At 38.9% G+C, this 23,586-nt stretch overlaps 1 protein-coding gene across 13 annotated transcripts in view; it reads right to left on the bottom strand.

Annotated features, from left to right (window-relative positions):
* LOC121078753 (CREB binding protein) overlaps positions 1-23,586 on the bottom strand; it is a 94,165-nt gene that overhangs the window by 20,451 nt on the left and 50,128 nt on the right. For 4 of the 13 annotated variants that reach the window (XM_040575246.1, XM_040575247.1, XM_040575251.1 and 1 more), the window contains 14 exons: positions 20,603-20,845; positions 19,882-19,981; positions 19,275-19,421; positions 18,697-18,814; positions 15,913-16,105; positions 15,684-15,737; positions 14,714-14,838; positions 13,977-14,165; positions 12,084-12,500; positions 11,264-11,443; positions 10,845-11,031; positions 5,795-5,913; positions 5,421-5,660; positions 4,847-4,935 (listed from right to left, as the gene is read on the bottom strand). In XM_040575246.1, coding sequence (XP_040431180.1) covers positions 4,847-4,935; positions 5,421-5,660; positions 5,795-5,913; positions 10,845-11,031; positions 11,264-11,443; positions 12,084-12,500; positions 13,977-14,165; positions 14,714-14,838; positions 15,684-15,737; positions 15,913-16,105; positions 18,697-18,814; positions 19,275-19,421; positions 19,882-19,981; positions 20,603-20,845 — 2,401 coding nt within the window. The remainder of the gene's footprint in view (positions 1-4,846; positions 4,936-5,420; positions 5,661-5,794; positions 5,914-10,844; positions 11,032-11,263; positions 11,444-12,083; positions 12,501-13,976; positions 14,166-14,713; positions 14,839-15,683; positions 15,738-15,912; positions 16,106-18,696; positions 18,815-19,274; positions 19,422-19,881; positions 19,982-20,602; positions 20,846-23,586) is intronic. The other 9 variants (XM_040575252.1, XM_040575254.1, XM_040575258.1 and 6 more) reach the window with 3 other exon arrangements.

Below are 23,586 nucleotides of genomic sequence, written 5' to 3'. Positions count from 1 at the left end.
TGACTATAAGATCAAATGTGACCAATTGCTCAGCTTATATTATTTAATATAAATGAAACCAAATCCATACTCTAGACAAACATTTAACAGAAATGCAATTATGGGTCAGAGTTTCCAGCCATTTATCTATATAAATACAATATATGTATATATGTGAACAACATTAAATATTGTACATACATACAATATATTTATCAAATACGTTAAGGATGTGCAATTAAGCTTTACAAATTGAATACAAGACAGAGAATTTTTGGTCCCCAGACCAACAGCCAATCCAAGTTATACTCAGCAAAACCAATAATGCAATTTAACAAGCAGAGCTGAGTAAATTGGAATGAAACTCTACAAAAATACAATCTGCATTTGAAAAAAAAATCTAAATTACACAGAACTTTTTTTTGGCATTGTTTGTTTGTTTTGTTTTATTTCAGATGAACTGGAACCAAAGTTGTCAGGGTCATTAAAAAAAACAAGAGGCTAAATGTTTGGAAAGGATATGAATTCACACATGAACAAAGGTAACAAAGAGAGGCCACAGCTGTAAAATGCAGGAAGGCCACAAAGGATCATCAAAATAAAGGAGCTTTATGGAGGATCAGGAGTGAGAGAGTATAAGCAGCGATGGCAGCACAGTAGATGCAGTTTTAGTACTCAAACGCTAGAACTGTAAGAACGGTAAGTATAAAAGGCATCAAACAAGACTCAGTGTCACAATGAACCAACAACTTAAGGGATGGAGATTAATATGGCAGCTTGCCCCTTAAAACACATACTCAGACACTTAAACTACTGGAAGCCAGGTGACAGATCTCCAAGACTGTGAGACAACAGAAGCCATTTATAGGCCTCTGTTGAAATTTATGGATCAGGATTTCTTCCTGCGACACGCACTGGCCATGAGGTCACCACCAGACATTTTTAAAATGCTTGTAAAACACAATGCAAGCAAGTGGGACTGGGTCCTTCAGCAGTGCCCGAAGAATCGAGGAAAGAAGTTCCTAAGAGTGATCTGCATCTTCGCCAAACTGGAGCCAGGTCTGTGTTACCATAGCATAATTTACAAGAGCCTTAAAACTTCTGCAAACTCTGCCAGCTGGCTCAGGCTTCAAGAGCTACTCCGCCAGCCAAGAACCACTTAAATGCAGCAGCTCACTGAATGCTGCTTCTGCTGTGGGATTGGGCGTGCAGCGACACAAAGAGGAAAAAGGTGTATTTTATTCTAGTTAATATAGCCCATACTGACATAGCCATGTAATAATCTTACCAGCAGGGCAGCTGCAACTTTGATAGCAACCATGTGAGCTAAAATGTCTGCTCCCTGCCTGCCAGCCTACCGCAAGTTAAACTGCAAGTGACTTGTCTTCTCTGGGTCAGCTCAACTAGGATTAAACACATCATCCTCTCAAGCAAAACCAAGACTTTTGGAGCTGCTAATGCAACAGAATGAGGCCAGCAGAAAAGATTTATTCCACTATTTTGTAATCACTGGGAGTGATAAATATTTCACAACTATTACAGAGCAATATTACAGAAGAGCATTTTGGGAGTGGGTAGTGACACTTCACATCTCATTTACACTGACTTCACTTGCTCCTCAGCCCATACTCTGAAACAATACAGTATCTTCTAGTATGTTTTTTAGAGCCATAATAAGGTGACAGTTTATATCGTTTTTTACACATTGTCCACTTTTCTTTTTAAGTCATCCCCTCCTTTAAAATTTTCTTCAATTTAAAAACAAGAAACAAACTCACAAACACTAATCCCCACTGATTATTTCCTTATTAACAAGGTTGCTTATTTTAGGAGTCAAATTGGGAAGGACTGAAATGCACGAGGACCCAAACAAAAGGGGTGTATGTAAAGAAAAAAATCCCTGATCAAGGCCTCTATAAATACTGTTACATTTAAGCAATCCCAGAAATAGTTAATTCTGATCCATTTTCAGAACCATTTATGGGCTCTCAAAGCGCTCCCCTGAAGCTGAGCAGCGAGGCTGCCTTCAATATTGGATTTAGGACACACCACACAAACCTAACTAGCTCCACTGGTACCAATTGTTCACCCTTGCTTCACGCTGCAGCTGCGGGAAGCTTGGTCTTGCAGGAGACCAGTGCTGCGGTTCCCCAGCAATCCACAGATCGAAGCAGAGCATGGGATTTTTACGTGCTGCAGAACCAAAGCCTAACACTAGCAAGAGTCAAGCCTTCATACATGGTATTATACATGGTATTAAAATGAAGAAATGAAAATTGAAATACAGTGAAAATGAATCACCTGAAGATCATGAATTTCTGTCCATAAAATAACCAAGGTGAAATAGTAACTGTAAGTTGTTATGAACATGGACCCTCAGAAATGGAGACCTGCTTGAAATTCTTTGATTTTTGCATGCCACTACAAATATTCAACAAAAACTTTAGGAAACATACAATATTTTAGTTGTAACAGTCAGAAAATCCAAGCAATGTACTTATTGCAACACATGAAAAATGAAAAGCTTTTCAAATGCAGACTGTTCACGTGACTGATTCCCGTTTATCAGAGAAGAATAAGATTATGTTTCAATATCAAAGTCCAGAAAAGGCTTAGTTTCTACATTAACACGTGAATTTCCAACTGTAATTGAAGTGTACTTGAAGGAAATTCTAAATTAGTAATTGAATGCTAGCACTGATGTGAAACACCAATCACTTTTTTCAAATGGATATTGACACAAAAACCATATTTTCTGAACACTTATTTTAACCTAAGCTTCTCTGTAACGTATGGAAGCCAAATAGTTCTATTCCAAATAACTAATTTTTAATCACAGAACTGCAGTGCTGGAGTTCATTTATTCAATGGTGCCTAAATATTCTTAGTTGTAATTTGTTTATGAAATACATTGGACTTCAAGTAAATCCAATGTTGACATCTTCCAATTACAGAACATTTGACCAAGTAAAGATCAGCTGGAGCCACAGTTTTTTTTTTTTTCCACTGATTTAGTATTTTAAGAGAAAATTAAGATCTGAAAATAGTTGTTATAGGAAACAGTTAATTTGACTGTTTTATAGCAATACAGCTGTTGAATGAGGGGTCTCTGATCTGATAAGCTAAATGTACACTTAAAATTTGATGACCGATCTTCAGAAATATCTTGTTAAAACAAACACACTACAAAAAACATTCATCAGTCAAGATTTAATTGGCCTGAAATAAAAACCTCAAAAAAAAAAAGCAAAATAAAACCAAGTCACAAAAAAAATCCAAAAGCCCCCAATCCTTTCTCAATGTACCTGGATGAACAGAAATCTACGTCTAGTTCAGTTCTGTTGCTGGCCTATTGACACTGAGGCAGATCACCTCCCTTTCCCAGTGCCTCTTTTCCACCTTTTGTAACTACCTTTTTAGACTGGACTTTACAGGCAGGAAATTGAAATAGCATGCCACCAAGTCCAGAGGAACCCACTGCCCCATCAACCCTGTACTTCGTGCTAGCAACCAACATCGCCTTCCACTGAGCAATCCAAATGACTTACTACTAACTTAAACAGGAGAGGTATAACAAAGAAAAATGACCCCTTCTTCGATTATTTTTGAAGTTGCTATTCTTTTCACATACAGTACTATCTGGATGCATAATATTAAGAGTATTTGAAATTCTACCACACAGAATTGGTATTTAAAGATCACAGCGGCTACTGAAGTACTATCCATTTAAATGCATTTTATTTCTTTATTTCTCTTCAGGCTGACTTTTTTTTTTTTTTTTTGAGAGTTCACAGCAGCTGTATAAAACCTTTTATGAGAGCCTGTGAATTTACATTCCTTCATAACAATACTATCTGCCTCACAAAAGCCACCTCAGACCCAACGTGTTTTCATCTCCCATATCTGAACTGCTTTGGCTATGTAGTATACAACAATCTTGCGCCACCTTACAATGTGTTTTGTGATGTAGGGATCATTTTAAGAGAGACTAAATGCAAGCATTGACTGTCTAGATTCATTCCACAACCTCAGTTAGACAATAGCCTGCTGTGGCACTTCGAAGTTGTAAGACTGATAGACTGTCAGGCCTCTGCAAAGAAATTCATAACTTTGTTTTAAACAGGGAAAAGGAAGTTTGTTTCTTAGCCTGTTTATGTTTCGTAATTTTTTTGGAGGGAAAAAAACAAACTAAGGGACCAAACCCAAGAACAAAGCTACGTTCTAAGTTCGCTTTGTTATCCATTATAGAACTGTTGATTTAAGTATTAAACGGAAAATATTAAAATACTGTTGTTTAATAATAATACTAACATCAAATCCTAGTATTAATAAAAATTTAATATAGAGTATTATTCTCCTAGCTTTTCATGGAATCTGGGAAGTTTCCAATGCTAAGTCAAAGCTAGTTTAAAAAGAATTAAATACTAACTGGGAAGACAATGTGAGTCTTAAAATTTATTACCATACTGTTTGCTTTGCAAATTTTGTCAGTAATTTGGAAATAAAACTGCATGTTTTTGTAGTTCTCCCAGAACAAGGCAACATACATCTCTCAGTGCCTTTTTGTAGTTCTGTCCTTCTCCCTCCTGTAAGGCCTGCTACTGATTTTGTGGAAAACATGGAGAACTTCTACTTCAGTGGTGCAGCCTAGCTAATAGCAAGCATTTAAGTGCTGCGTGTATCAACCTGCAGTAGAGGAAGCTAAAGGGTCACCTGCAAAAGGACAGCATGCAAGGATAAACAAGTAACTTTTTCCTGATTTAGCAGATGAAGGAAAGAAAAGGTTAATAATCCTCCTCCACAAGTGCAGAGAACTCAGAGGATTTTGCTTCCCGAGTAAGGGAAGAAAAAAAAGTCAAGGACTTACCTATTCTGGTAACTGTAGTAGGCAGCATCACGGGGAATAGTACACAACTGCTTGCCATAGCAGCACAAGGTCTGTGGAGAAAACTCATACTGCAAAACAATGGGGAGAAAAGATGCTTTAAAATGTAAACTTATATTAATCAAGTATCTATTAGGCATGCTCGACGCTTAAGAATATCATAATACATTATGTTTATAACACTTTCCTAAGCTATTGTAAATATACTAGTAAAGCTCTCTTACTGGAATTACAGTAACTATATGAACTAAAAAGCTGACCCCCTCTAGTCACCTACTTTATTGCAATGGACATAAGAAGCAAAGCATTTTAATATTGCTTATGATCAAAAAAGGTATTCTCCAAGGTAGAAAAATACAATAATAGATTAACAGCAAGAACGATGCTACCCACTTTTTTTTTTTTTTAGCTCTTAGCATGCCAATAAAAAGCTATACTTTTACTAGCACTTTCATTTCCTTATTTCAATTTAAAAAAAAAAAGTACTTGAAGCATATGTTTTATCTGATCCATCAAGCAAAGCTCTTTGGAAAATGCAAATCCTTGGAATACTTACCTTGCGCCCGCAACAGTAGCCAAGTGATTGCATAACAGGATCAATTTCTTGCTCAAACACCTCCGCGAGTTTAGTGCAAAACTTATAGACCCTGGAAGTCTTGCGATTGTAAAGCCAGGCGTTGTTAAACATTAGCCAAACATCGTCCACATACTGCCACGGTTCTTGGTACTGCCCAGTATCTAATTTACGTTTAATGGTTGAAAGGTCCATAGGATTCTTCACAATGTCAAAGTAGTCCTTCAAACACACACACAAAATCTTTTATTTTTAAGATGTCAACTGCTCACACTATGTTGAACAGAAAAGATAAAACATTTATATGAGAAAAGACAAAACACTGAAACATTTAATATGTTTTAATGCCAACTCACCGGAATCCCTAAAAGCTGGGGATCCACAGGCTGTCTGAAAGGTAAAGACTCTGGGTCCTGCCGGTACAAAGCTTCAAGGGTAGGCATGAGAGCCTGGCGCAGCTCCTCGGGTTTGAAAACTGTTAAGGAAAGTTGGAAAGGTTAGAAAGTTTCCTTTCAGGTATCCTAACCACTTGACTCCCCACCCCCAAAAATAAGCTATGTTAACATAGAAATCTCACAAGTGATGTCCTGATCTGCATAGGTGATTAAAAGCAAAACTTAAAATCAGGAGACTGAGTAGCTTTTGCATTTACTCAAATCACACTAGACGATATTCTCAGCATAAGGGGATAAGAACAACTGCAAGCCTCAGCGATACAATATTCAAGAGGATGGAAAATTTATCCAGAGCCATATTAGCAATCAATTGCTTCAACATGGATGAAGCTTATCTCTTCAGAGATGAGACTAACAGCCTATTTTCTTCTCCTTCCCTTCTGACATCTTTTGCTATTCCTGTGTTAAGATTCTTCTAGCAAAGGAACCCTAGTGGACAGGGCCAAAGAGCCAGCTCTTCAGAAGGTAACCAGATGTCTTGATAGCTGGCACAGGAATTTTCTGGCCATAGTATACAAGCAATCCTGGTCTGATGGACCCTTAATTGATTTTGAAAGTGTTAATACTTCCAAGATATATATGCATCATTACAACCACTTGGCAACAGTGGCATGGCAACAGCCATGTTTCTTTCAGTAGTGGATGACAAGGACAAGAAAGGCAATGCATTTTCTGAAAAATAATGATAACTTGGAGAGCTCTTTGAACATCTCAACAGCGTAATTACATTTATTTCCTTAGGAACAAAGCATTTAAATAGGGAAGAATGCTTATTATTCAGAAAAAAAAAGTCAACTAAGAAGAGCAGGTTGGCATCTAATATTTATCTACCTGGTTGAAACGAGAACAATACCAATAAAATGGAACAATTAGGAGTTCTCATGAAAGCACTTAAATCAAAAGGGCTACAGAGACCCCTTTAAGGCTGATCGTTGCTTTTGTCACTCAGATGGTGCTTTGGTAAGATACAAGTTGTTTGGGGGGATGATTTCTGGTTAAAAATCTATGACTATTATAAGTTTTTTCCCCTCTTTTTTCATTAGGGTTATACTTCCAAGAGGGAGGCTTTGCCTCAACTGTGCTCACTGAAACTACACAAAAAAATAAAGCACGACAAGAAATCAAGTTGACGCAACTGAACGATTTCTGAAACATTATGTTCTCGATGTTTTAAGCATTTGTGGATGCTGCAGCTCCTGGAAATTGTTAGCCAGGATAGAAGTAGTACTTGGAGAGCAAAGGGAAGCTGTAAGAGTTTGAGTGCATTGCCTGTAACTGGAGAAAGGACTGCTGCTCATGCACATGAGAGGTAAGACAGCATCCCCAAGTCAGCCAAATCATGGCAAAAGACTATGTAAGCTGCCATAAGGGCTTCGGCAAGGGCTTGCCTTACAGATCCATCAAGATCTTATGCTGCAACTACTGAACTCGAACCAGACAGATTAAAAACAAGATGAGCCAGAGGCCTACCTTTGCTGTTACAACAGCAAATGCAACTTTATGATCAGTTCAGATGTTGCCATTATCTCACTCCTGACAAAATGGTAATTCTCTTCCATTATACTGGCACTTTCCCATGAAAAGAATACTACCATTACTCTCAAAATTGTATAAACAAAGTTATATTATGGAATTCAAGAACAGCAGGAAATACAGAATTCTGTTCGTGAGAAAAAGTATTCTGTATTGCTTCTGGAACTGTTTTACTCTGGCTCAGTTACTTTATAACCTGATAATCCAAAGTACTTAATCAAGTAAGATTTAAAAGTCAAAAAGCATCTTTTAATAGTCTATTCTGGCCACCTGCTTGACATTGCTGTAAAAAGTTTCCCTGTACTGACCTATATCACAATATAGCACTAAGCTAGAGAATCTTTCAAAATAGAGAGAATCGAGAATCTAGATTTAAAAGCAAACAGTAGAGCTTCTGCAGAACTTCTGCCAAGTTCCTTAAAAATTAATTATCATTGCTGAGAAAGTTTACAATCCACTTTCATTCTGGTTTAAAAAAATAAATTAAAATCCAGTTGTTATTTAGGTTTATGACTTCACCTACAAATGTAAAGAAAAGACGCCTTCATCTTTAGCAGCAAAAAAGCTTTTCTGCCTCTAAGGAAAATGACTAATAACAGAACGTTTGATCATATGACCTCTCCATACACAGGTTTTACAGCAAAGTTTCTGTTCTCCCCTCTCCCACAATTATATGCTCTCAGTTCTCCTGTAGCATGATCTTTGTAAGGAGCTGGCATCCAGTTATCCCAATTTTGTCTTGGATGCGTGGGTGGTAAGAAGATGGGATCTTTGCCTGCATCATGATGATGCATTATCTGCCAGAAGAGAGTATAATGCTATTTTTTTTTCTTTTTTTAAATTTTTATTTCTTCAGAGGAAACACTGATTATGATTACTAGGGAGAAAATTCTGAAAGGAAGATGAAGACTTCTTCAAAATTATAGGAACGATACACCTGAAAAGACTCCCCCAAACCAGGCCCTTGCAGGTTTTGAATTATTATATCTTATAAAGAAGGAAAAAAACAATACAACTAATTTTGAAGGCCACCAAGCTGTAAGGTGGCCTCATCCACGAGAAGACAGGAGCACTTTTTCTTTTAAGACTGCAAGGTAACAGGCAAGTAAACAAAAACCTTCCCTTCTTGCTTATATTAGATGCACAGAAACCAAACCTGAACCCCAAATTTGGAACATGGGAGTATCAAGCCCCCATTTACAAAGATGAAACAGGGAGAGGAAGGATAGCTTGCTGAAACAGGTGTCTGCAATTCTCCAGAATAGCTAATCTACTGGTATTCTGGTGCAGGTGAACTGAGCAGACCTTTAGTTCAGCATTATTAGCCTGCTGTTGTCTAGCCCTTACAGCATTTCCCACTTTGTCAGTCAGGTCACAATCTAGTAATACTGATGAGTACAGCCAGGCCTGTGGTGTTCAGTACGCCTGGATGTGTGGGGTACAAATAGATGAGATACCAGCTCCACAACAGAAGCCACTTGTACCCCCAAAACCACTCCTTTAAGGCCCAGGTGAATCTTTTCCAACATTAAGATGCCTGTCTACTGCTTGCTAAATGATCTTACAGCATGCGCCATGCCCACTTCCAGCTGGGAGACTTCCCTCTGGCAGCTGCAGCACAGACCTGCTGCAGCCCAGGTCGTTCTGGTGTGCACCTCAGGAACTCCTCATCCCTCCTGTGCAGTCAGGAGTACCAAATACCAATGAAAAATGAAACCAATGAAAAACATGAGATGAATCTCATAAGTGGTTTTAAGATATAATATAACCCTTAAGCACACTTCTTGGTATTTGCTCTTGAATACCTCTTGGCTTATTTAGCATTTTCATACAAACGCTCTATTAAAGTTGGATAAACTACTTGGTGGGAAAACGACTCCATTTAAAACTGTGTATGTAGTTGTACCCGCTCAAGCTGCACATGTATTATACTATACGGCTACTTAGTGACAGTATTTCTAAGACAAGAAATGTGTTTCTAAATGAGGTGTTGGAAATGCTGGGTAACCCAGACAGAATCACTGGAATGATACGGTATAGCTCTGCACAGACTAATGCTGTAAGAGCCTTCCTCTTTCAACCTCGCCCCTGGATTTACTTGCAAGCACACTTCTAAACAAGCAGCAATGATTCTTTCCACTGGGAACATAACTGGTTTATAAACATTAATAAGCTTTCCACTCCCTATGTCACATTTTGTTTGAAATAGACTCTGCCAGTTAGATCTGCAGTGCGCTCTCATTTGGCTGGCCCACTGTGCTACAAACTGAAATTACCATCTACGGGAAAATGTTTTACTGTGTTTTATTATAAAAATCCTATGTTTGGTAATTAAATGCAACCCAAGGCATATACAAGAGATCAAGATTCAAGTTGCACAAACTAAATCTTTGAATTTTTCATCACATTCTGGAAAGCATACACCTGTAATGTTCTTCTAATGTAATTATAAGTAGCTTTCTTCAAAAGAAAAGGCTAAAAATGAAATGGAACATAATTTTCAGTTTTTTGACATTTATATCATGTTGAAGGCTTACCTTTGATCAAAAGCAAAACAAAGAAAGGGTCATCTCAAAAAAGAAGATGCTAAGGGACACAGGTATCGAGACAGATAAAAGTTTTGGGGCCTGAGTCCAAAAAACTTATCTTGCAGACTTGGACTACAGGTAAGCCTGCACCACAAAAAGGAGTGATTTCTTTTTGCCTCTTTTCTTTAATAATCTTATTCACACATTTCTTACTAACCAAAGGCATGCAATCACTTCTGTTAGTCCATTCAAGATCTGTAACACCTCCAAGTTTTCTTTTGAAAAAATATACTGTATAGACGCATTCAAATGCGAATCTGTGCTAACACTGTAGGTTAACTTAAGAGACTAGTGACCTAACTATTTCTGAGGAGAAAAGTTTCAAACAAATAGTACACAGCAAACTACACAGGACTTTTATAAATTTTAAGACCAGAATAACAGTCTAGTCTTGGAGAATCCAGACTTAGGAAAAGAGCTCAAGCACCTGATTCTCAGAGAAGTAAAGGCTAAAGCTCAGCTTTAAGGCTGTGCATGCAGCCTCTTAGAGAAAACCAAAGTAATGAATATTTCTTGGTTACTGACAGCGCTGTATCCACACTGAGCTCCCATGAAAGAGCACTGGCCAAGGTGTACAGGGAGAGATTTAAATATGTGATCTATGCTGCAATCACTGCCTTACTACCTTTGGTCCTCTGTGCAGAACCAGGAAGCTGTGAGAATACTGATGGGATCAAGACCACAAGATGCTTTTGTCACTTTTGATTCAAGTAACATTAAAAGAATCCTACTTTCAAAAATAAACACACCTCCCAAGCATGAACAGAGAGTGTGGAAAACAAAAGGCTTGTATAAAGTACCCAAGAAAAACTCAGTTTTCATATACGTACTTTTTTTGCGGGGCTGAGATGGTGATGTAGATTGTGAAGTGGTTCCATTAGTGCCACTTTCCTCTTCCTCCTTAACATCTACTTTTATTTCAGGCTTCTTTTCTTCTATTTCCATTGGCTCTTGTTTCAGTTCTGTTCCATCTGTTTCTTCTTTTGTTTGTGAAGATCCTTGTAAATCCTCCTCCACCTTAAGAAAGGATGCAACAAGATGTACTGTTACATCTATGACTCAAACTTCAGTCATTCAAAATATTAGCTTTTGAGATCGTCAAAGCACTCTCCATCCATGGCTGTCCTCAGGACAGTTACTTTGCAGTAACTACCCTCTTCTCACCCCTTAGCTCACCAATTCAGACACATTATTAAGTGCTTTTATATCTATCACTGCTTTCAGTTAAGCTGTATAGAATCTCATTTACCTCAGTCTTAGCTTCCACTTGTGTCTCACTAGTCTCTGGCTCAGTTTCTTCAGTTTTAACTTCTGATTTGCTTTCTAGCATTGGTGCATCTGGTCCTAGTTGCTGGGAATTCGTATCAGCACTAGCAACTGAGGCAGGGGTGGGGACCCTGTTATCAATACTAGCTGCTGCCTGGGATAGCTGTTGTAAAAACAGTACAAAAGAAAGACACTGCATATATAGAAATATTTTCCTTTACTAAAAAATGAACAGCACAAAAAAGACATGAGATGATATTCTAAAACAGTGCAGAACATGGATATAGGAGCTCACTGTAGTCAAGTTGCTATAGAACACATTCAGTAACTCTGTTTTACAGAGGAGAAGCCAAGGAAGAATTCTGCCCCAAAGAGGCTTCTTTTACAGAGAAAACACCTGCCCAGTAAAACACGGTACATTCCTTGACATGTGCATTCCTCCTGACTAAAGCTTAAAAGAAAAAAACCTATGCAAATTGTATGTTCAGGAAAGACTGACTGTGATCAAGGCCAAATATAATATTAGGCCGGTTATTCCTCATCTTTCCACACTTTGCTGCCATTTTTACTTTGAGCAGTTTGAAGTCATTCATTATGCCCCCCCTCCTTCAAATAATGCCAAGAACATCTGAATGCACATTTTTACACATCTAAATAACGAACTCTTTGCTCTAAAGTAGAAGCTATTATTGACAACCATATAAAGTACAGGCTCTATACATTCACAACATGGTGCTATACATAGGGAGGACTCATGTGGAACACCACTACACAAGAAAAAAATGCAACTCTCTGGTACTTACTGGAGTGCCAGGTGGCTGTGCCTGCACAGATGTTGGCTGTTGCTGGGGTGGCTGCGGGGTTGGCACAGACTGGGGCTGAACTGGGGTCTGAGGCTGCGGTGTAACTTGAGCCTGTGCTGCAGTCTGCCCTGTAGGTGTGCTTTGTGTCTGTGTTGCGTTTGGAACAGAACCCGGGGTTGGTGTAGGGGTTTGTCCTGAAGATGAGACTGGTGTTGATGGCTGAGTGGGTGCTGCTGGTTGAGGAGGAGTCATTCCAGTTGGTGTTTGGTGCTGAATAGGTGGCATCCCAGCAGCAGTGGACACAGGTGGCGTAGTCTGATGTAGAGGTGGCTGGGTCACTGGTGGACATAACTGACCACTCTGTGGTCCTAGCATGTTCATGGAGTTGGGAAGAGCAGCACTGGGAACCTGCCCCTGCTAGAGTGAGAGAGAGTCTCTTAGTGACACGTTACTCCCCAGACTCTGGGAATCACACCCACCCTTTAAGTCACAGCACTGAAGTCATCTTTAAAACAAGTCTTAATACGCAATCACCTCAAAACAAGTGGTGCTACTGCAGATAACTATGCTCTGACTTCTCTGATCATTTTTATCAGCTCTTAATCAAAGACCTTGCTCCTAGACCTAGATGCGCCTCACACATCATTTTACTTGAATACTACTGGCACAGAAAGAGAATCCTCACGATCTCTGAGTAAAACAGAAACCCGCAGGCAGGCAAACTCCAAATCATGCCATTAGCTGGGCAAAGTTCAGACTTTGCATACAAAATGGTTTCAAGCAAATACACATTTTAGGCCAGGACTCTAGAGCAGCCCTGCTCTGGAAAACAGCTCAACACTTTTAATGCCTGCCCTATCACGCAGTGCAAGACTTAAAGTAGGTGGATTTTTTTTCTTTGATCTTTTAAACTCCAATTAGACTAATCCAGATGCTGAAGGAAATGGTGGATCTGTTTTTTTCAAGACCAGCAACAATAAAGTATACTGGACATACACAGACTTTTAAACTGTTTTACTAAAAACTGCATCAAATAACTAGTGATGAAAAAGAACACTACCCTCAGATGTATATTTTACTCTTAGAAATCCTTATCAACTAGTAATTTCCTGCAGATGAGATTCCAAATTTAAAACTTGCTTCTATATTGCCTGCATATAGTCATTTTTAAGAAATTAAATGCATTAGTATTTTTTTTCCTATGACAAAGGCGGTAAAAATAACCAAACCAGCGTGTAAGAAATTGTAGATGCTCCATCCTGAAGATAATCAAACCTTGACATAGATCAGATTATGAGTGCTAAGTCCTCTCTCGTTTGAGGATTGGGCTGTACTAGAGAACTGCGGAGGCCCCAACTAACCTACTTTACTTGAACAGCGAGCTAAAAAAAACAAGCAAGCATCTCCCTGCAGAAATGCATATACCTTGACATCATAAACAGCTGTTACTTCACTGACCACTACTGCAACAAAAAAAGTCTACCTGTCAGAAAACATTTTCTGCTCAGAAGTGAGGTTACAAATTTAAAAAGATTTTCCCCAACCACTTTATTACAATTCTTGATTTAAAGTTGGCTAACAAGGTCCACACAAAAACAAAAGCATATGCTCATGAATGCCCCATAAACTAACTTTTGATCTCCCTAAAAACCTCATCAGCATGCATTTTTTACAATTTACACCAGGAATTACAGGGCATTGCCCCCAAGTTAGTATATGTAGGTATGTTTATATAAACCTGTTCAGAGTTCACAGAGAAAGAAGGTGTAACACAGGATTGCTTAAAGTTAGGAGTGACTACAATAAACAATGCATATAAAGATACACAAACAAAATAAATCAGACCAAAATAATTAAGAGTATTTAACCCAAGTATTAGAAAATGTATCTTACCTGTGCCACCCCTGCCTGGGCTGTTGACTGACCCATGCCTACACTGTTCACATTCATAGCCCCACCGGGTGCTGGAAACTGATTCTGGGGCAGGAATTGGTTCTGGGTAGGAGCCTGACCCATCATGTTGTTGGAATGAGCTCCCATCATGTTCTGTGGCTGAGGCATTCGGGAAGGAGACATTGCCATCTGAAAATTAACACCCAAATTAAATCTATTAACTTTTATTACCATGTAGCAAGGCAAAGGAAAATACCCTCAAAGTAATCAGCCCAAAGATAGGACAAAAACAAAGGGCAAAACTGGCTTCAGTAAAGCAAATGGAAGTGGACATAGGCATATAACGTTAGCATTTTTTTTCCATGGTATTCATGTTATTTTTATACATCTAATATTCAAACTATACTTTTTTCTGAAGAATAAAAACATGTTTTCATGGAAGAATAAAGAAAGCATATATACTGTACAGATACAGGTTCCTGAAAGAACTATGCTCTTCCACAGACGGCTGGAGAACATTGCAACTCTGGCATCTATCTCTCTAAAGACTCTTTTTTAAACACATAAATAGTGAAAACAGATACCTCAAAGGAATCCTGACAGGTTTGGTACATTTCTATGAAATTATCCTACAATTTACAGCACTATTCTATGACATGGCCTTTTCAGAACAGCTTTAACACCGCTAAATGTAATCAACCAATTTTGAGAAGAACTTGATAGCAAGAAGTACGAACCGCAGGAACAGCGCCCATGTTGTTCATTTGTACAGGATGGTTCATTGGAGAAGCTGCACGGGGTCCCATGGGTGCTTGTGGCATCTGTACATTCCCTATGGACATGGGGTTAAACTGATTCATTCCTGCAAATGCACCCCCAAAACAACTCATTAGGAACAAGTCATCAGAACTTATCTACGTATACTCTAACATTCACATTTATTATGACTAAAATTTAACCACCCTACATGTTTAATGTTGAAGGAATGTGTCAATGTTCCTTTAATGTTGCCCAAATTATTTGACTTAAGAGAGAAATCAGGATGCAAAAATTTTTAGAAGAATGTCAGTTAAGGGGACACCTTTTGGTGTCTAAAAAAAATGCAAAAGATGAAGAGAGTGGATGATCTGTACACACAAGATGCTATTTATATATAACACCAAAGGATCATTTACTGAAATAAAATAATTGTGGATACTCTCTTGGGGGAAGCTGAAGCATCTCAGTGTAGCCCACATCCTAAATCAGTGATGGCAAACCAGCAGTGCTATCAACAAGCTAGAATGTCTTTTTAACGCACTTTGCATGAGAAACCGAGAGGATACCTATCATTAGTTACACAGATTCTAGGATGTGCAGGATTAATGTGCTAAATTTGCAGCGACAGGTATATATTGGGCTAACTAACTGATAAAAACATGCTAATACCCCCCCCAAGTTAACATATTTTAAAGGACAGATTATCCACAGTATTCCTCCTCTTTTTGAAATGACTGAATTACTTCCCAGGTGCTAGCAAAGTGTCTAGTACGTACATGTAGACATGCACTGAGACAGCTCCCATCACAAAGCAACAACAAAGAATGATGCTGAAAAAAGGGAGACCCAGTAGTTACCCCCCCACAACTCCAAGAGAAAGCAGACAATCAGGTTTTTCCCCCACTGGTTTATATCGTACCCACGATCTAGAGAGGAAGACATAGATACCTTGAGAAACCTGCATACGACTTATAGGCACGGTTGGCATGGACATAGGCCCATCTGCAAGGGAAACAAGAATGGATAAAGAAAGATTAACATATGAACTTGAGATTAGCCTAAGTGCACAAAGACACAAATTGTGTGGGGCTATAGCCAAAGGAAAAAAATAAAGAAAAAAAAGCTGTTGTCCCTCTGTTTTCCCTAGCTGCTCTCACCCCCACACAGAAGCACTTACTGGGAGGCCTCACGGGCTGTGCCTGGCCCATGGCAGCAGCAACCTGTGGGATGCCAGGGGGCTGAGGTCCCGGCGTCTGTAAGGCTGGCTGATTTCCCAAGATCCCTTGTTTATGTAGACGAGACCTCCGCTTCTCTTCCAGCTCCTTTTGTATCTTATAGATCTTCTCCGCTAATAAATGATAGTATTCGTCCTAAAAAAAGGATAGCACTCAACATCAAGCATAAGAAAGCAATGACCAAACTCATGCAGCCTACCTTTTTTTTTAAATGAACCTGCCTATTTCAACAAGAACTATTTCTTTTCAAAATTCTGTTAAACTGAGACAGTCTCATCACTGCTTTAATGCAGATAAGCAAAACCAAGCTTCCAGAAAACACATGAGACTTGGCTTTATGACTATTCACCCTATCTACGCCGTGTAGATTAGCAGACAAAGCAGAAGACTGCAGCTTCTCTGTTGCTTGGACAAAAAAAACAACAGGAAGCTGTGATTTAGTTTCTAAGCGTTAATGATTTTTAAATGTTTTCATAAAAGCATTTCAACTAATCCAGAGACAAAAGAAAAGATATCCCCAGAAATACAGTCAATCTATGTGAAATTCAGGAGACAGGTGTTAAGGACAGATCAATTTTTAAATAATGACAGGAGCCACTTTTCCTAAAGAGTCTGACTACCAACAGTCATTGCAGGCAATAAACAAAAACAAACAAAACCCCAGAGGAATGGAAGGAATCGGTGAAAAATAGTCCACAGGCACAGACAACTAAACACTACATCTGTGCAAGACAAGAAATCCATTTTACTCAATACACATTGACAACAGATCAAATAAGGCAGTCACAGTGCACAGCAAAGGAGACAATTTTGCTTGCCAGCAATTGCCAGACACATCTGCAAAGTGTGTGAGATTAGGCACCTGCTAAAGTCAAAAAACCCCAACAACTCACAACAACAACAAAAACACAAAACCCCAAGACAATGTTACTTTTGTGGGGTCACCAGTGCTCTTAAACCCAGTGGTACATGGAGCAAAGGTTGAGTGATACTTGTCCCACAATCATTTCATCTTCAAACTGGACTAAAATTTGTTGTTACAGCACAATCTGGTTCACTTCAGAAAACCAGGATGAGATGGGTATCCCTCATGAGTCTTGTTAAGAAAGCCCAGTGTTATAATATAGAGCTTTGTTTCTAGGTCACTTCCCTCCTCCAAACATCTCAAAAATCCATCAATACAGGCACTTTCCACTGTCCAGTTTCAAGGTGCTAGAGCCCCATCCCTTTTCCTGCTACAAACACTTCACCTACAAGTTCCTACTGGTAAATTTAAGATTGTGCTACTTCCACGTTGTAAAGATTCCTGAAAAATACCGTATTTACAAGGAGAGCATATTAATAAGCAGTTTGACACCTCATACTAATCTGTTTTTCAATGTCAAAGTAGAAGTGATGCTTCTCAAAAAGGATGCAATACCACATGGAATCGTTTAGAATGTCTTAACTACTCCCTTCTTCCAAATTTGCTGCTTTGGAGCCAAATAAATTAGATGAATTCCTATAATGGAGATCTCTGGCAATGAGGCTCTGACAGCTGTTTTCAGTGGTGCTGAGATGCTTCTGAGTATTTGTCTGGCACAGAGGTCAGAAGGTATCTAATTTTATAACCAGAAGTCTACTACTCTCATTCATACTGACAATATATGGAGATGTTTATGTACATCTTTGAAATTCTCTCTGAAGTTGTTCTGTAAACCTACCAGGGTGCTCAAGGGTGATCACTTTTAATCACACTCAGTCGTCTTTGATAAACAACCACTGGGTAGCCACAAGGAGGACACTATATTGCCACTGACCAATGCTGACGCAGCAGCAGCATTACAAGTATAGCCACTGCCTATAGGAAACAAAACTCGCTTCTATCTTCAGCTCTTCTGAGAGCTAATCTGAGAGGAGCATCACCTTTAACACCACTGATTGCTCTCTTTAGGTAACCCGTATCTAAAGAAAGGACCTCAAGGTTCTGATCAGGTAAGATCTCATTAGCTATCAGTCCTGGTACTACTAACACGGTCTTAACCCAATGAAAATTTTCAGGGAGTGGTTCCTTTAAGGTGGAAGTACCACAGTGACATAAAGAAATAGTATGCTCTGTGTGTCAATCAACAGGGTTTTGTTCTCTGAGTAACAGATTTGAGCTGACACCTCACTGCAGACAAAGAATTCATGAACAGGTAATTCTGTCTTGTTTCCCATGCACAGTATAAACACAGGCAAACTGATTTCTTATTCTGTTGAGACTTGAAACTGCTATTTGTCTTAGCCAAATCACTCTCAATGCTGCTGAGTAGCAGAGAAATTATTCCAACACTGCAGGTAAGAGGTAAGCAGTTTAACAGGACTGAGTCCTAGACAAAACCTCCAGTGGTAAAGAGGTATTAAAACTACCACCTACGCAGACTTCCATAAAGGAGAAAGTCAGTAAGGGAAACATCAAGAACTCTAAAGTCTAATGCACGTCAATCAGACTTTCGGGAGTGAATGCAAACAGGGCTAGGACTATGTTGTCTTGTTTTCACAGACCTGAAGGAAACAGATTAGTTCAGAGTGATGTTAACCAGAGAGTATGGGACTACACAAATGCTGTAACAGAAGATAGCATGACTTTCTTCAGCAATAGAACAGTGAAATTATTCTCCATGATTGGTTTTCATTATGCTTATTAGACTTGTGATACTACAGCTCTTGAACATATGTTGAATACCCAGACTGAATCAACATACCCTACTGTTAGCAGATTCATACATATCTCCTTCGACTTTCCTCGCATAAGCCACCAAGTTCTCCATACGGCGATCCTTCAGTGCTGCTGGATCAGGAGTAGGGAAGATGGCTTGGACACTACAGTAGATGAGAAAGAATAAACGAAAAGTTATTCAGAGAAAAATTAATAATACTATGCAGCTTTATAATCTTCACTCTGCACATTCCCTTGCACAGAGATGTAAATGTTTATCAAAATTGTTTAAGAAAATCTATAACGTACTACTCCCCACAAGATTAAAGCTAATTTAGTGGTGAGAGAATGTGAGGTTTGACTGTCTAGAATATAAATACTCCTGTTTAGTACAGAAGAACAAGTTTACTAGCCATATGAACTGCCTACCTCACCCCTTAATGAGCAAGAGGAATGAACTGAAGAAGAGGGTTAAAGACAGTGGCTCGTTCTCAATGGAACAGCGTCAAGAGAACCTCTACTGACAACCTTCTCCTCAACAATTTTTCAGCTTGATAACAGAACTACAATATTGAAATTCTTTAAAAACATTCAGGAAGAAATGTGGTCTTGGTGAATACTTACAGTTTATGCACTAAATGATTGCGCAGGTCCTGAGTGACATGTTCATGCCATGCTTTCCTTACCCCGGTACTAGAAGGAGGTGCAGCCGTTGGCATTGAGCTGAGGTTTCCAACATTGCCAGAATTTGTGCCATCATTCATTAGTGGGCTAAAGCAAAAAAGAAAATGGACTGTTAGAGTATAAGAATGCCAAGTTTGGTGCTATGTTTGATGCCTGAAATAGTTTTTAAGTTATTATTTTAGTCAATTCTAGGTATTGCATCAAACATTCTGTAAATGAAATTCTGATATCAACAAGTTATAGAGCATACAGCAGCAAAGCTCAGGAGACAAGATAAAGAATCACAACTGTTAAGGTATTTGTGCATTTAAAAATACAAAATACTCTTCCTTTGGGAATTCCTTTAAAACTACTAAATATTCTGGAAATCTCTTGGGGGACAAAGTGGTAGCTGTAGAATTGAAACAGTGAATAAGAGTGTAGCTGAAGATGGAACTGATCATTTCAAGCAGCAATACAATTAGTTTTTAAAGTATTCTCTTTATTTACATTCATAAAGCATGTAAATAGATGTTTAAATGAGCAAGAATGAAAATGTGTGCATTACTTATTTGTCCCAAGGGATGTTGGAAGAGCAGTTTCAGAAATTAGACTAGCTTGCTGGTCTGTTGTTATTCCTCCTGTGGGAAGGTTCATCTGGTTGGCTCCTTTGGGACAAAATTAAACATCATTGGTACCCAGTTCACAATTTTGACAATAAAAACACAAAACTACACTTTATGGACACAGTTTGTTAAGAAAAGAAACCTTGTATCAGATATGCACTTTTATAATAGTATCTATGTATGGTGCATATATACATCGCTACTTCATAAGCTAATTTTAGTATAAACATTTTTTCCTAGAAAAAATGAATCTATGAAAACTTAAAGTTCACAAACTCTTGTTACTAGTTCTATAAGGTAATAAGATAATAATGATTAGGTTCCTGAAATAAGCTAGCATTTGAGACAGAATAGTCTGCTAGAACAGGTGAAGTACTTGTTAAACAAACCAAAATCCTCACGGAATTCTATTTAATCACCTTAGAAAACGAGAAGTTATGGACTGTATTTTAGAAGGAACTAAAACTAATACCATTTGGCCAAAGAAATATATACAAAGCTTTCTAATATTCAGGTGTAAAAGAACAGTAGTGTATATACAGTCTCATTGTAAGTTATTAATCAACATGAACAGAAAGCCACTAGTCTAATACTGTTTGTCCTAAAAAATCCATAGTTTGGTTTATTTAAACACCTTACTTTCTTGCTATATTTTCCACTTACCCAAAGCATTAATGGTCCTCATTTGCTGGTGAGCCTGAGGCTGTGCTGCTTGTTGGCCTTGTACCTGGGGCTGCAACTGTGTTTGGGGCTGGTTGCCATATGGGAGTCCAAGAGCAGCGTAGGCTCGTTGCATGGAGCTGGGGTCAATCGGATTAGGATTACTTAGCGATGGATTATTCTGCTGGCCTGTTCCAACAGAACCAATGGAATTCTGCATTCCACCAGCTGGAGACCCTAAAAGGGCTATAAAAAGAAAGGATAATAGAAAATTGAAAATCTATGAGGACAATCAAAAATATCATCCCAAGAATCAACAGAACATGTGTATAGTTACATGGTACGTATTTTTGTACCAAAGGACTGAATGACACCTGAGATGCCAAGTGCAAAACGCAGTCTTTTATTCTACAGGACAGAAACCACAACAGGAACTAATACATACAGTCCAAAGAAGTGCTGTAAATTTTAGGCAGATAAGCCCATAATTACCACAATATACGTAAAGTACAGGCTCCAATATAAGGTTAAACAGTCTACTTGGAACAGTCTACTAGGAAAAAAAGATTAATTCCTCTACTTCTTTCCTTCCCACCAATCCCATTTTAGGTCAAAATATTTGGCTCCATCCACAACAAAGATCCTGAATTCAGGATCAGCACAAATACTGTGTCCTTGGACACAAAGGTAATATTGAAACTCTGTTGGTAGGAATTTTTATTCTGAATAGTTGCTAAATGAATCCCCTGAAGGCCAAAGAAGTTAGCCTAAAACCCAAGTGAGAGAGATGAAGAGCCCTGATAGGCTTCTGTACATACAGAATCTGAAACAATCTGGAAAGTCAGAAAGGGGATGAGTCTGCTGCAGGCTTTGGTAAACAATTTAGATAATATTTAGATACTCATTAACCTACATGACCACCATGACCACGTGACCACTCTCACCACACAGATGTATGGAAGAGTCATTTCTATTTTAGACAGGAAATGGAAACTGTAGGGAAAAGTAGTTTTTACTAAAACAGAATTGAATAAAAATCTGTATTCCAGTCCTCATTTTAGCTGCCACTCCAAGTAATAACATGTTCCACAGCAAATGACACACAGAGCATATCCTTCACTATGGAGACACTGCACTCTGCTAACTGAGGCTCTGGTAAAAGTAATACTCCCAATTTCCCCCCCCCGCCTCAAGTAATTAAACATGTAATGTGCGCTACAGATTTGTGACCTAACTATAGCAACAATGATAGCTTTTAATATAGCAACAATAACACTTTTAGAGAAAAAATTGAGAGTCACAAAGTTAGAAAAAAAATGGGAAGACAGGCCTTCTGAGAAATTAACAGCATTGAAGACTTTCTTAAATCCTTACCACTATGGAAACCGAGAGAATGACTGAAAGAAATGCACATGCTTTCAGCTTCTATCCGAGAGAGAAAATACAAATAAAACAAACCCCATAGACATCAGAGTCCAGACTTTTCCCTCCATGGATGGGAATTCAATTCCACCTCATCTGCTGAAGAACTCTAAAAACTGTCCCAGATGCCCCTCCTAATAGTTATGAATAAAACGCCCCACAGAAGACACCCCCAGCTTTTCCCCCCCATGTATTTCCATGGCATTTTGAATGCCGGCTCTACCACGGAAGTAGGCATGCTTACATTCTGTGGACACACACCTAGCTTTTGAACTCACTGATTATTTTCAACTGAGTTTAAAAACAGACAGAAACTTGACTGATTCTATTTCTTTTAAGGGAAACTTCAATTAAACAGAGCAAGTGTGCGAATTCCCAAGTGATGGAAAAAACGCAGCATGAGCACAACCCTCGGACTCCGAAGAACCTACCCTGGCCAAAAACCTGAGAGCTTCAACCCCGAGGAAGGTTCCAGCCTTCCCCCCTCCCTCCATCCCTCTCCCAGGCAGGCTCCCCAGCGCTGGCGAGGCCCTGACACTGAACACTTCCCCTGCAGTTAGCCTGTGCAAGAGAAGGGGTAACTCCCCTCCACCACTATGTACCATCGCTATCAATGTATCGATCACAAACAAGTCAATTGATCACAAGACCTCTGTTCAATGGGAAATAGGAACTAATCAGCTCTAACATGCATTAGCTACTTCTGTTTTCTGGCAGGACCAGCTTCTTGAAACCCAGCGCAGGCAGAGAGGATGCTCTGTTTATTCAGAAAAACCTTCCTGAAGGAGCTCAGTTTAATACTTCCAGAAGGTCTTCTGTCAAAGAAACCAAAATGAACTCTATCTCTCCAGGATTTCTCCATTTCTGAAATCCTTAAGACACACAAAATTGTTTAGTCTTACTGGATTTGCACATACCCTCTGGGCTTGTGCAATCTAAGAGAAAGATGCCTTTACACTGGTGCAAGCCCAGAAATAGGGAGCCTCTAAAAAAACGTTAAATAGCACAAAACTTGTGGCTCTTTGGAATCCATGAGGTTTCAGAGGCTGTTGTGGATTGCTTCAGGAGCTAATAAAAACTTCAGCTTTTAAAGAAAAGATGATAGTTCTCCAGAAGATCTATGACAAAAAACACATATGCTTTCTGTGTTGGTTGTAAATCAAAGGCAAATCTCTGTGAATATGGCAGAACAACCACAGACGAAGCTGGAGTTTGTGAACAGGAAAAAGGCTTCTAGTCACCACACAGAGGTTAGCCAAGTGTTTCACTGTTCCTTGTGCTCCTCCACAGAAAAAGAACACCACCCTGGCAACAAGACATCACTCCAAGCTGTGAGAGGTAAGCACAGGCAGCACCCAGGCAATTTGAAAAGACTAATGATCTCCAAGAAGTACCACATGTGTGCACATACCTACTCAAGCAGGCAAAACTCGCAAAAGTTGGTAAACAGCCAAATGTTACTTCAATACCTTAATCTAATATATCTTACTACAGGACTTACTACTACAGACTAGATGCTTACAAGTAGCGGTACACACAGCGCGGAGACAAGTGGCTCTGTCTGG

The sequence above is a fragment of the Cygnus olor genome, chromosome 15 (genome assembly GCF_009769625.2).
Source record: "Cygnus olor isolate bCygOlo1 chromosome 15, bCygOlo1.pri.v2, whole genome shotgun sequence".
NCBI classification, from domain to species: domain Eukaryota; kingdom Metazoa; phylum Chordata; class Aves; order Anseriformes; family Anatidae; genus Cygnus; species Cygnus olor.
The sequence above is the reverse complement of the archived record's forward strand: the minus strand, read 5'-3'. Positions and strand labels throughout refer to the sequence as shown.